The sequence below is a fragment of the Chelonia mydas genome, chromosome 1, assembly GCF_015237465.2.
Source record: "Chelonia mydas isolate rCheMyd1 chromosome 1, rCheMyd1.pri.v2, whole genome shotgun sequence".
Taxonomy (NCBI): Eukaryota; Metazoa; Chordata; order Testudines; family Cheloniidae; genus Chelonia; species Chelonia mydas.
The window spans coordinates 129,164,219-129,177,806 of NC_057849.1; the positions used below are offsets into that span (position 1 = coordinate 129,164,219).

The 13,588-nt window shown below is 44.9% G+C and overlaps 1 protein-coding gene across 1 annotated transcript; it reads left to right on the forward strand.

Moving 5' to 3' along the window:
- Positions 1-8,796: 8,796 nt before the first annotated feature.
- Positions 8,797-11,609, forward strand: LOC119565089 (zinc finger and SCAN domain-containing protein 16-like). The gene is made up of 2 exons (XM_037889484.1): positions 8,797-9,148; positions 10,996-11,609. The coding sequence occupies exons 1-2, from the start codon at positions 8,797-8,799 to the stop codon at positions 11,607-11,609; spliced, it is 966 nt and encodes a 321-aa protein (XP_037745412.1).
- Positions 11,610-13,588: the final 1,979 nt, after the last annotated feature.

Consider the following 13,588-nt stretch of genomic DNA (forward strand, 5'->3'; position numbering starts at 1 on the left):
AAGGACTGAGCCTAGCCAACCTCCATCGAGCACCTATATCAGCCGCTAGAGGAGGCCAGGTGATGCTATAGGCTCAAAAGCCATCACTGTGAACATGGTACCTAGATGTTTGTTCCCTGTTGGCACCAGAGCACCACGTGCCCTAGTTCTCTGAAGGAAAAAAGTATAAGAATGAGAAACAGCTGGCTGAAACTTCAGTAAGACTGAAATGAACAGGACCTAGATTCTACGATAATGTATGTGTGCTCTACTCTAGAAGCATGGAGTCAATGTGCAAGCTGGTTGGAAAATGGGGGATGGGGAGTTTCGGAGAAAATGTTGACATTTAGTTGAACAAAATTGAAAATGTTTTGGTTCTTATTTTTTTGACGAAAAAGTCACATTTTTCTACGTTTTACAAAAAAACTTTCACTTCAGTGTAAGCTAATTTTTTCTATCCAGCCCTAGAAACAAAACCATATCAATTTTGACATTGGTGAAAATACAGACATAAGAGAGTAAAATAAGTTTCTTGTAAATATAAACAATAGAAGCTTCATAAACAATATTTAATCAGTAAATATCATATATCAATTTCAATATGAGTATGAAAATTCTAAACCAGTCCCTGGATTAGATAAGGGTTAAAAACCCCATAAGCTAAATCTTTTCGTATTAAAAATAAAACTAATCATACCTTTCTATTATAACTTTAAATCCTAAGAATCATCTTTTAATCCAGATAGCATTTCAGATAAAGGATCTTGTGTGATTGGTTTTTTTTCCCCTCCTTTAAAACCTTTCAAGTTGATATGGATCTAAAAAACAAAAAGTCCTTGCTGTCACACTTAAGCTGACAGAAGCAAGGATAAAAAATGTTAGCTCTTCACAGCACCACTGCTCATCTGGAATTTTTGATAGAAATCTCTTTCTTCAATTTGCAGGTGCTTGAGTAGCATTTGGAAATATTAACACCTTGTGCTCTCAAAATACATCTTCATTCGCAAAAAGAAAAGGAGGACTTGTGGCACCTTAGAGACTAACCAATTTATCTGAGCATCAGCTTTCGTGAGCTACAGCTCGATGAAGTGAGCTGTAGCTCACGAAAGCTGATGCTCAAATAAATTGGTTAGTCTCTAAGGTGCCCCAAGTCCTCCTGTTCTTTTTGCGGATACAGACTAGCATGGCTGCTACTCTGAAATCTTCATTCTTGTCATCTCTCAATTTTTAAGATTTGTTCTTATTCTGACAACTAAAATTGTTACAATAAAAGCATTTAAAAATAATTTAATCTTGTTTCGCAATGGAATTTTACCCTGAACAAACATCCCAAGAAGGTCATGTTGAGGACCTGGAGCATCTGTGGGATGATGGAATAAAGAAAGCCGTGTAGGCAGAATGGGAGTTTGCAATGAATTAAGACGTCTGGTGCTTTCTTACAGTGGGTATAAAATACATCCAGGGGTAAAACTCTTACCATTGAACTCTAGCAAAATAGTAAGGAAATTAACAAATTTCAATTTGGCATATTTATATTTTCTAACAGCTTCAAATATCCCTAAATAAAGATTATAGGTGAAATTCTGGCCCCACTGAAGTCAATGGGTGTTTTGCATTAACTTCAGTGAAGCTTGGATTTCAATCCCTTGGCCAAATCCTGAAATACTTAGAGCTATATGGTGCCACTTGTTGGAAGGATGGGGAGAGACTCCAAAACATACCAGAGAGAGCACTGAGATGCATTGTGGCTTAGGTAGGCACTGTGGCTCTCAGAATAATTCAGTTGTACAATAGGAAGAATAATTTGCTTCACTGTTTAAGGGGTGCAGCATCTTTCTCCATGTGTAATCAGCCAGCTGTGGTCATAGCCAGTGGGGATGGAGGAGAGGACCAAGCGTTGACTCCTCCTAGTTACCATTGACACGTCCATTATTTGGAGACTTGTTCTCAGAAGGATCAATTCAGTAGCAGCCAGGGGGCACCCCAAGCACAGGGATTGCTATCTAGGTTCCCTTATTAGGGCTGTGTAAAAGTGGGGTGAGATTTCTTATTCCCTCCTTACTCATACACTGTGTGACTGGGTTTAATTGGCCAATGGTGTTGCCCTAAGTTTCTACTAATTCTTGACTTCAATGAGGGGTTTGAATAAATTAAAACTTAGAATCTATAGGGCTGTATAAAACTGAAGTAATTTGCGGCCAGATTGTAACTGGTCTTTGTGTGGGGACTCTGGGAGTAGGAGAAGCCTTCCCCACCTTGCACGCTTTGCACAAGTGTCAACATAAGAACATAAGAATGGCTATACTGGGTCAGACCAAAGGTCCATCCAGCCCAATATCCTGTCTACTGATAGTGGCCAATGCCAGGTGCCCCAGAGGGAGTGAACCTAACAGGTAATGATCAAGTGATCTCTCTCCTACCATCCATCTCCACCCTCTGACAAACAGAGGCTCGGGACACCATTCCTTACCCATCCTGGCTAATAGCCATTAATGGACTTAATCTCCATGAATTTATCCAGTTCTCTTTTCAACCCTGTTATAGTCCTAGCCTTCACAACCTCCTCGGGCAAGGAGTTCCACAGGTTGACTGTGTGCTGTGTGAAGAAGAACTTCCTTTTATTTGTTTTAAATCTACTACCCATTAATTTCATTTGGTGGCCCCTAGTTCTTAAGGTCAGTCACAATCACAGCCTCTGCACTTGGGGATACACAGACTACTCCCTCCATGCGTCCCGAGGGTCTGATATTACACTGAAAAGTGTAGGTCAAAAGCTGGGTCATCACTACACTGCCTCTGCACCTGCTGCACTATCCTACAGGCTAGCTGATCATCCCCTCTGTGCACCTGAGAAATCAGGGAGCAATTAGTTCTTCCTGGGGCGGGGTGGCTCTTCCACTGCTCTTTACTCAGCGCTGTGCCTGCCTGGAGGTTGGAGTGCATTGCTGGTCCTGAATAGTGACTTCAGGTTTGGACCATCTAAGATTGTAAAAAAAGTTATTCTGGTAAATGTCACATTCTCTCCCTACCCTCCCCCATCCCCCCAAAACAGTTATTTTTTCCCCAATTCTTTATTTTTTCTTTCTCTGCCACCAAAGCAGTAATACCAAAATATTCAGTGCTGACTGATGACATTATGTAGCTTTAGCAAATCTATAATAATGTATTGGGAAGAACATATGTTGTGAGCCCAGGGCTTGAAGTGCAAAGGTAGGGCTGATTTCTCCATCCCCCTACTTCTCACTGCTACTTATTGAAAATGTGGAGAAAAAGATGGGGCGGGGGGAAGAAAGTATATCCTTATTTTCCCCTTTGGCCTAGCTAAAGTCATCTGCACCACCACAGCAGTACAAAGTGAATTTAAAACCGCCCTAGAGGGACAGTTAAGGATTCCCCTGCATGGCCCAACAACAATGGCTTTATGCCAAACCCTCTTGGAAACCCATGCAAACGGTGTGGGGTTACCAGTTTTGGTTGGCCATATTCCTGGAGGTTTCATCCCATGACATAGATCTTTAGTTAAAGATTAACCTTTAATTCCTGGAGACTCCAGGACCATCCTGGAGGGCTGGCAACCCTAAAAGGGTGTGAATATGACAGCTGGATGCAGGAAGAAGGTATTTCAGGGAACCATGGCGCAGTCCCTATAGGACTATTGTCATTTGTGTAAACTAGGCTCCCCAGTAGCTTCTCTAACTTGCTCCAGGTGCCAGTTTGGCCTCCTGCTGGCCCTAGAATAAGGAGAGGTAGAAAAAGAAAGAAAAGATTACTAACAGCAAATTATTTATACATAAATACTATGACTGAGATATTGGGCAACTTTATGTCACACCACCAGCACAAAGCATCCATAAAGCTGATGGAGCTGGTCATGGAACACGGATCTTCCAGCACAGGCACCTTAAAGATGCCTACCCCCTCTTCCTGCAGCCTGCAGAGGGGTCCTGGCCAAGAAAAGGGGGGCTGGCCAGGCCTTCCCTGTGCCCCAGAAAGTCCTTGTTCATAACATTCATTATTGAAAAAAAGACCAATTTGTCAGGGTCAATTCCCAAGCTGGCAAAAAGTTACAGATTATAGTGACATGTTATGAACTTTCTCATACCAAAAAAATAATAAACCAAAATTATCGTATCAAATACTAACCAAACAAAATAATAAAAATTGGGCTATTCCACTCATCACTCTCTTTTTAAGTCTTTAAAATAAAAACCTTTAAAAAATAAAAACAAACAAACAAAATCTACTAAAGCAAGCTTCCCCACTATGGCTGCCACCCCCCTACCCCCCTTTCCTAAAACCCCGGGCCTTCATCATTCTAACCCTAAAAAATGTCCTGACCAGACTGGGCCAAAAACAAAGGATCCAGATACAATTTCCACCTCTACTGGCTCCAGCTAAATCCCAAGCACCACCTAAATTAAAATAAAATCAAACTTAAACAACAGCAACAACAACAGCTCCAGCCCATCTCAACTAATTTCTTTACATCTCCCTGCAAAAACCATCTTTAATATCATCTGAAAAAACTGTCAAACAGGAGTTTTCCTTCTGAAAGCTCTCTCCAGCTTAAAAATGTTAAAATAAAAGCCTGGCTACTTTAAATTTCAACTGTTTTAATTGTTTTCCTTCTTTTCTTTATCTTTAATAAAAAGTAAAAAATAAATGTTTAATAATGCATTTGCCATAATATTAAGCAAACTAATGTCTGTGCATACCAAACCCCAAACCTTGTTTAACACTGTTTAATGGTGAACAGTGACTAGGTTATGTTAACACCTTTAGCCCATATATTTCATCTAAATTAATACAACAGGACTGAATATTGCCATCACTGACTTTACTCCAATATAAAATAAGGCTCATGCCATCCATTCTCTTCTGGTCATCTTTACTTCCTTCTCTTCTTACACTAGATGGCACTATAATGCATATTATTTAGAGAGACAAAAACAACTCTTGATACAAAATGAAAAAAATAAACCCACAGAACACTGACAGTAGCAAAAATGCTTGCAAATGTTCTGCTGTTCTTGGTGATACCTTGTAAAAAGCATGTCTCATTTCCAATCCATGGCTTTTATATCTACTCTATTTCAGTGTAATTTTAAGAAGACTGGTTTATTTTTTTGAAAAGGCCTGCAAATTCTACTTACATACCTGTCAAAATACCTACAAATAGAGAATTTGAAGATACCTGCAAATAAGCTACAGACATAATTTAATTACACAGTGTGAATTTTGATAATTTATTTGCGAGCTCTCTTTTAAAGCAATGATGTTTATTTAAATGTTTGTTCTCTTTAAAGTCCCTCGGCTATGGCACTTCAATTTCTGGAAGGCAAGTTTTTAAATATGCCTCAGTCTATTAAAGATATTGGTGAAGATCAATTTGTTACGGTAATCCCAACTACTCTTAAACAACTGAGTAAACAGTCTTGCATAGTCTTGCATAAATGTTCTTCCCAATTCTTGTTTTTCCTCCTAAAAAGAAAAATGGTGCTCAACTAGGAATGTTACTAGTATATATATAGCTTCTTAAATGCTGTTGCACTGACAGATTTGGTTTGTTTTCCAGCACAGTTACTTCAAGAGCTAAGACCATTAGAACATTGTTTACTACAACAGTGGTTACATAACATAATTTACTTTGGAGACAAGAAGCCCCAAGTAACACTTTGAGGCACAATGTCACACAAAACTGTGGTACTACTTTTTTAAACTGAAAAATAAAAATACTCAAAAATGTTGCACCCATAAATTCTCTGTATTATCTAAAAGGGAAATATTACTAAGTCTCTCCACAGATTTCATAGACCAGTTTCCTATAGGTTGTTATGATATATGTGATACAGCATGGCCAGAGGGCAGCAGGAGAGTGGTTTTTTTTTTTTTTTTTTGAAGCAGAAAAGAATTTTATTTGTGTAACACTTACAAAAAATCACCAGAAAGGATAAAGCAAAACTATGCAACAAAACAAAAGCAAACACAAGGTATAACACAGCAGCCTTCAGGAGGGAGAAGTGTTCATGCTAGCCTGGGCCCAGAGCGGGGGGGCTTCCTTGACACTCGTGGTCTTCCACCCTCCTGAGTTACCTGGTGGCCTAGAGCAGGGGGGCTTCCTCGACACTCATGGTCTTCCACCCTCCTGAGTTACCTGGTGGCCTAGAGCGGGGGGGCTTCCTCGACACTCATGGTCTTCCACCCCCTCCAGTTACCTAGTGCCACGCCCAGTGTCACCGATTATTCCTCTCCTGAGAGTGCCCGACAAGATGGGCACGGCTGGGGGGTGGCGGTTTGGGGGTGGGGTGGACGTACACCCACGTGTGATAGGACCCCTCCTAGGTGACAGTGATGATGGTATCCACAGTGGCAACGGCTGGGGCTGGGGTCTCTCGCTCTTCCCCTCAATCAAAGGGTCAGGCGGAGGGAACCGGATGGGGTCAACGAGCAGAGAACCTCGGACAGCACCCGCCACTCCTCAAAGGCATCAAGGGAGTCGGTGGACGCCGCCCAGAGGAACTCCGCCCGGATACGTGAATGTACTGAGGATCGGAAAACGGCCCTACAATCACAGGACGCTTCATTAGCCAACCTCCCCTCTCTGGTTTTATAAATGACTGTTTTAGCTAGGGCTAGGAGGAGGTTAACCAGGAGATCTCGTGATTTTGTGGGGCCACGGATGGGGAGTGTGTGAATAAAAAGGTGAGGGGAAAAGTGTAGCCAAAAGCGTAATAAAATATTCGTGAGGAGCCGGAAAAGGGGCTGCAGCCCGGCACACTCTAAATATATGTGCGCCAGGGTTTCCCTCACGTTGCAAAAAGGGCAAGTATCTGTGATGGGGGTGAACCATGTCAAAAACACGCCCATGCTCACAGCTCCATGAAGGAGCCACAAACTAATGTCCCCGACAGGCCTCGGGACCAAGGTGGAATACAGGCTGGCCCACCGGGATTGCTCACCCTCCAAAGGTGGCAGGAGGTCCCGCCACTTTGTATCAGGATGGGACACCAGGGTGTGGGCGTGAAGCAGGAGAGTGGTTTTTTTTTTGAAACAGAAAAAAATTTTATTTGCGTAACACTTACAAAGAATCACCAGCTAGCCTGGCTTCCTCGACACTAGTGGTCTTCCACCCTTCTGAGTTACCTGGTGGCCTAGAGCGGGGGGGCTTCCTCGACACTCATGGTCTTCCACTCCCTCGAGTTACCTAGTGCCATGCCCAGTGTCACCGATTATTCCTCTCCTGAGAGTGCCCGACAAGATGGGCACGGCTGCGGGGTGGGCGGTTTGGGGGTGGGGGGGACGTACACCCACGTGTGATAGGACCCCTCCTAGGTGACAGTGATGATGGTATCCACAGTGGCAACGGCTGGGGCTGGGGTCTCTCGCTCTTCCCCTCAATCAAAGGGTCAGATGGAGGGAACTGGACGGGGTCAACGAGCAGAGAACCTCGGACAACGCCCACCACTCCTCGAAGGCGTCAAGTGAGTCGGTGGATGCCACCCAGAGGGTGTGGGCTTGAAGCTGGAGAGTGTTAGAAGGGAGCCTTCTTCCCTGTAGAGGGAAGAAAATTTGCTATAGATTAATTAAAGCACCTGAAGCCAATTAAAGCACCTGAAGCCAGTCACCTGATAACCCCCTCTTCCCCCCGCCCCGCTTCAGTCAGACAAGGGAAGGAGTTGAAGCAGAGTGGATTGGTGTTGGAGTAGAGAGCAGGTTGGAGGAGTTGAAGCAGAGTGGATTGGTGTTGGAGTAGAGAGCAGGTTGGAGGAGTTGAAGCAGAGTGGATTGGTGTTGGAGTAGAGAGCAGTTTGGAGGATTTGAAGCAGAGTGGATTGATGTTGGAGTAGAGAGCAGGTTGGAGGAGTTGAAGCAGAGTGGATTGGTGTTGGAGTAGAGAGCTGGTTGGAGGAGCTGAAGCAGAGTGGATTGGTGTTGGAGCAGAGAGCAGTTTGGAGGAGTTGAAGCAGAATGGATTGGTGTTGGAGCAGAGAGCAGTTTGGAGGGAAGCAGAGGAGAGTTTGGAGAAGTGCTACAGTGGGCTAAGAAGACCAAGACCCTAGGTAAAGGGAGGCCTGGTTTGTGCAGAGGGAGGGCAGGAAGCCACACAAGCTGAAGGGCAGGAGAGGGAAGTAGTCCAGGGGAAGAAACTGCTAGTTCAAGCAGTTTACTGCTATCCCTAGGGCCCCTGGGCTGGGACCCGAAGTAGAGGGTGGGCCCCAGTCCCTCCCTCTCCACTCCCCTCCTCTAGGACACTAGTGGGGCAGTTAATACCCCAGTTCAGGGGCAAGAAACAGTGCCCTGAACCCTCCTCAAGAAGAGAAAGCGTGAGACCCATCAAAATAGTGCCAGCAATTTGCCACACGTGGTGTAAAGAGTGGGATCTACACACTGGGGACTTAAAGCAGAGTTAGCCAAAACCGTCCCATCCCTAAGATGGACAACGTGGTCAAGGCCCTAATGCAAGCCACCGCAGCCCAGCAGAAGGCTACCCGAGTCCAAGCAACCGCCCAACAGGAGGCGACTCGGATGCAGCAGGAGACTAATCATCTGTTGATGAGTCAGGCTGCCCAGGACCGAGCCCTGCTGCAAGAGCTGATGAACCAGATGAAGGCCCTTATGGAACTGAAACGCAACTGAGACGGGACCTGGACCATACGGGCCAGCCACTGCCTACAGAAAATGACATGGGAGGATGATGTGGAGGCATACCTCCTGGCTTTTGAAAGAGTAGTCCTGCGGAAGGCCTGGCCCTGAGATCAGTGGTCTGGTATCCTCACCCCATTCCTGCGTGGGGAGGCCCAGAAGGTCTACTATGATATGGCTGCGAAGACAGCAGCAGATTACCCCCAGCTGAAGGCAGAAATCCTGGCCAGATCCGGAGTAATGAAGGCGTTGCAGGCCCAGAGGTTCCATGAGTGGCAGTATATGGAGGACAAGATACCCCAATTGCAATTGTTTGATCTGATCCACCTGACCCGGAAATGGCTGCGCCCTGAGGCCCTCAGCTCTGAGAAGATGATGGAGCTCCTGGTACTGGACCGGTATGTGAGGGGGCTACCACCAGGCCTCCGGGCTTGGGTTGACCAGAATGCCCCCTCCACCTATGATGAGTTGGTCTCCCTCGTGGAAAGACAGCTGGCAGCCTGCAAACTGTTCCAGACCCCAGGGGGTGAGACACGGCAAACCAGGAAGCCAGTCCCAAACCCAAGGCCCCGGACTGTTGAGAACGCCAGGAGAACCATAACTGGGAGGAAAGACCCCAAGGAATGGCCTGAGGCCAAGAAGGGACCTGGGGGGTTGGGAAGAGAGGGCTGGGGGGGGCCGGCCAAATAGCCCCAGGCAGAGGGCGGCAACCGGAATAAGGGGGCAGTGTTACGAGTGTGGGGAATTGGGGCATATAGCAGCCCAATGCCCCAACAGAGAAGCGCCTATGCAATGTAACCTGGGGGATCACGGGAAGCAATGTGGCCTAATCGGCCTGGTAGGGGTCGCAATGACCTCACATGGGTATACAAGATCAGTAAAAATGAATGGAATCGAAACCATAGCATTAGTAGATTCCAGGAGCGCTGTCACGCTGGTCTCAGGGAAGTTGGTGGGCAAGACCAACTAACCCGGGCCAAAAACACAGGGGTAACATGCGTTCATGGCAACGTAAATTTCTACCCCACAATCCCGGGACAGATTGAGATCCAGGGGAATACTACCAGGGTGACTGCAGGGGTGGTCCCCAGGCTTTCCTACCCTGTCTTAATTGGTAGGGACTTCCCCGGGTTTGAGAGCTTACTCCCCCCAATAGAGCCAGGGGAGGGTAGCAACCCCCGGGCTGAGACGGAGGCACCTACAGATAGCCTCACCCCAATGTTTGCCGAATTTGCCTCAGAGTTATTCTCACCCCCTGGAAAACCCCAAAAGTCTAGGTGGGAAAGGAGGGCAGATAAAAGATTAGGGACCAGAATTCTAGCAGAGAACCAGAAAACCTCCCTTGTTGGTAGGCGAACCCATTCAGGAGGCCAGGAGATAATTCAGACCAGTGAGGACTCAGAGGCGGTTCCTAGCCCAAGTAGGGGCAATCCAGGGGGTGGAGTAGAAACAGGCCCCCTGGAATTAGATCAGATTGGTACCGCACGTGAGAATTTCGGGCAGGACCAAGCCAATGACCCACTATATACGAATGTGAGGGAGGAGGTAGTGGAAGTAAATGGCATACCCATGGAAGGAAAAACCAAAGGCCCAAGGCCATATTATGTGCTCAAACGCAATCTGTTGTACAGGATAGCGCAAATACGAAGGGAAGAAGTAGAGCAACTCTTAGTCCCACGGAAACACACAAGGGCAGTACTAGAGTTAGCTCATAGTCATCTATTTGGGGAACATCTAGGAGTAGACAAGACACTGGATAGAGTCCTAAGGTTTTATTGGCCAGGAATACATGCAGAGGTCCAACGCTATTGTGCCTCCTGCCCTGAATGCCAGTTGCATAGCCCTCGACCTCACTTGCGGGCCCCATTAATAATTTTGCCTATTATTGAAGTCCCTTTCGAGAGGATAGCAATGGACATAGTGGGCCCACTGGAAAGATTGGCACGGGGCCACCAAAATGTACTAGTCATCCTTGACTACGCCACACGGTATCCAGAAGCCATTCCTTTAAGAAACCCCACATCCAAGGCAATAGCAAGAGAACTACTCCAGGTTTTTGCCAGAGTGGGCATCCCTAAGGAGATCCTGACAGACCAAGGAACCCCGTTCAGGTCAAAATTAATGAAAGACTTATGTACCGTACTCCGCATCCATCCATATGGACCTCAGTCTACCATCCACAAACAGATGGACTGGGCGAGTGCTTTCACCGTACTCTTAAAAGTATGATCTGGAAGGTTGTAGCACAGGACGGAAAAGACTGGGATACCCTTCTACAGTATCGAATGTTTTCTATATGGGAAGTCCCCTAGGTGTTCACTTGTTTCTCTCCCTTTGAACTACTATACGGATGCCACCCACACGGAATATTAGATATTGCCAAGGAGGACTGGGAAGAACAACCCAACCCAGGAAAGAATGTCATTGAGCACGTGACACAGATGAGAGAACGAATAACTCGAGTAACCCCTATAGCACGAGAACATTTGGAAAAAACACAAGAGGCCCAGCAGACATATTACAACCGTCGGGCAAAAGTATGGAGATTTCAGTTGGGGGAACAGGTAATGGTGATAGTACTGAGAGCAGAAAGCAAACTCCTAGCCAGCTGGCATGGACCATATGAGATAGTGAAAGCCATTGGGGAGGTGGACTATAAGGTCAGAAAACCAGACCACCGAAGGCCAGAGCAAATCTACCACATCAACTTACTGAAGCCCTGGCATGACCGAGAGACGTGCCTGGTCATGCGAGGAGCTCCAACCCAGACAGATGACCCACAGGGGCAGGTGAAGATATCTTCTGAGTCAACTCCAGAACAACGAACAGAGGTCATTGATATGATCCAACGGAACCAGGATGTGTTCTGTACACAGCCGGGCTGTACAACACTGGTCCAACATCATATTGTCACCAGTCCCGGAGTAAGGGTGACGATAAGACCATACCGAATACCGGAAGCTAAAAGGGACGAAATTAGGACATAAGTGAAGAAGATGCTGGAACTTGGGGTTATTGAAGAATCCCACAGCCAGTGGTCCAGCCCTATCATCCTAGTCCCCAAGCCTGATGGCACCCTGAGGTTTTGCAATGACATCCGGAAGTTGAATGAAGTATCCCAATTCGATGCCTATCTGATACCATGCATTGACGAGCTAGTTGATCAGTTAGGCAAGGCCCGATACCTAACCACTCTAGACCTGACCAAAGGATACTGGCAAATTCCCCTGGCAGGGTATTTAAAGTCCCTGCCTCTTCTGGTTGAGGCCACTCCTCTTCTGGTTGAGGCCATTCCTCCTGCTCAGGACTCTGGTGTACTGGTAAGTCCTTTAAGTTACTTTCACCCCTGACTGTCTCCCAATAATTTCTGTTTCAAAAGTGTTCATATTGCAGTATATTTGTTTTTCTAACAGCCATTTTTGCAAACTCAACCATGGCTCTGAGAGTCAAGCTGGGTTCTTTTGATCTGTTGCCTAAAAGATAACAAAGATTTAGAAGGCAAAATTATACTCACAGTCACACCAATGTAAACCATTGCTTTGAGTGAGGTTGCACACTTGTAATGGATTGCAATTTAATAAACAATTCCGCCTACACTGGATAAAATGGGATAGACTGTCTGAACTGTGTTGGTTCTGCAAAGATAGGAGGAGTAAAAAAGCAGTGAAAACTATTTTGTCATCAGCGTAAGCAGATAGACTGAATACATCAACAAATCAATTGAATTAGTCATTTTAACGTAATCACTTTTCAGAGTTGAAGGTTCAAACTGATTGAGACAAAAGTAAAAAAATGTTTCTTCTCACCTCTTCATCCTATATTTAAATGGACTTTGCTATCCTATACCTAGAGACTGAACACTAGATCGGGTTGATTTTTTTTTTTTCAATTTCTGAAACATTTTTTCAGTTTCAGAAATATACATACAAATTTTCAAAAAATGTTCACAATATTTACCATCTTTGTTTTTCTTTCAACCAGCTCGACAGAGTTCTTGGGCTAAGTTCATCCTCCACTGATTTCAATGGACTTTCATCAGGTTAAATTTCACTTAATAAAATTGTGCTGTGGCAGTTCAAATAAATAACGATATATCAAACATGATTTGGACTATCTGGCTAAGAGAAGAAGATAGAATAATAGAAATGTGGGGCTAGAAGGAACCTAAAGAAGTCATCTAGTACATCCCCCTGTACTGAGGCAGGACCAAATGCACCTAGACCAGACCTGAAGAAGAGCTCTGTCTAAGCTTGAACGCTCGTCTCTCTCACCAACAGAAGTTGGGCCAGTAAAAGATATTACCTCATCCACCTTCTTTCTCTAGATCATCCTGACAGATGTTTGTCTAACCTGTTCTTAAAAACCTCCAGTGACCAGGATTCCACAACCTCCCTTGGAAACCTATTCCAAAATCCTCTGAAGCCATTTAGTCTTTCTTTCAGTGCATAACACATTACAAGATTGCTAATGTTAGTTTTGGTTGGGTAGCAGTTTTACTATTTCCATTTGGACCTTAATTCTCAGCCTTCACTTACTGTCTCTTTCGTTAATAATTCACATGGCATGTAGAGTGATGATCAAGGTAAGTGGAGGGACCCAGCCCTCTACTAGGCTATGCCTACTAATTTTAACTTTTATAAAGGAAAAATCCAGAAATCTGGCAGATTAATTAATTAATTAATTAATTGTGCTTAGGAAAATAATAAACTGTAAATTACTATCACAATTATAGAATTCAGAGTGGTAGCCATGTTAGTCTGTATCAGCAAAAACAACGAGGAGTCCTTGTGGCATCTTAGAGACTAACAAATGTATTTGGTCATAAGCTTTCATGGGCTAGAACCCACTTCATCAGATGAATCATTTGTAACATTTGTTAGTTTCTAAGGTGCTACAAGGCTCCTCATTGTTTTTACAATTATAGAAATATTTTCAACAACATCCTGTGTCACCTCAAGAGGGAATC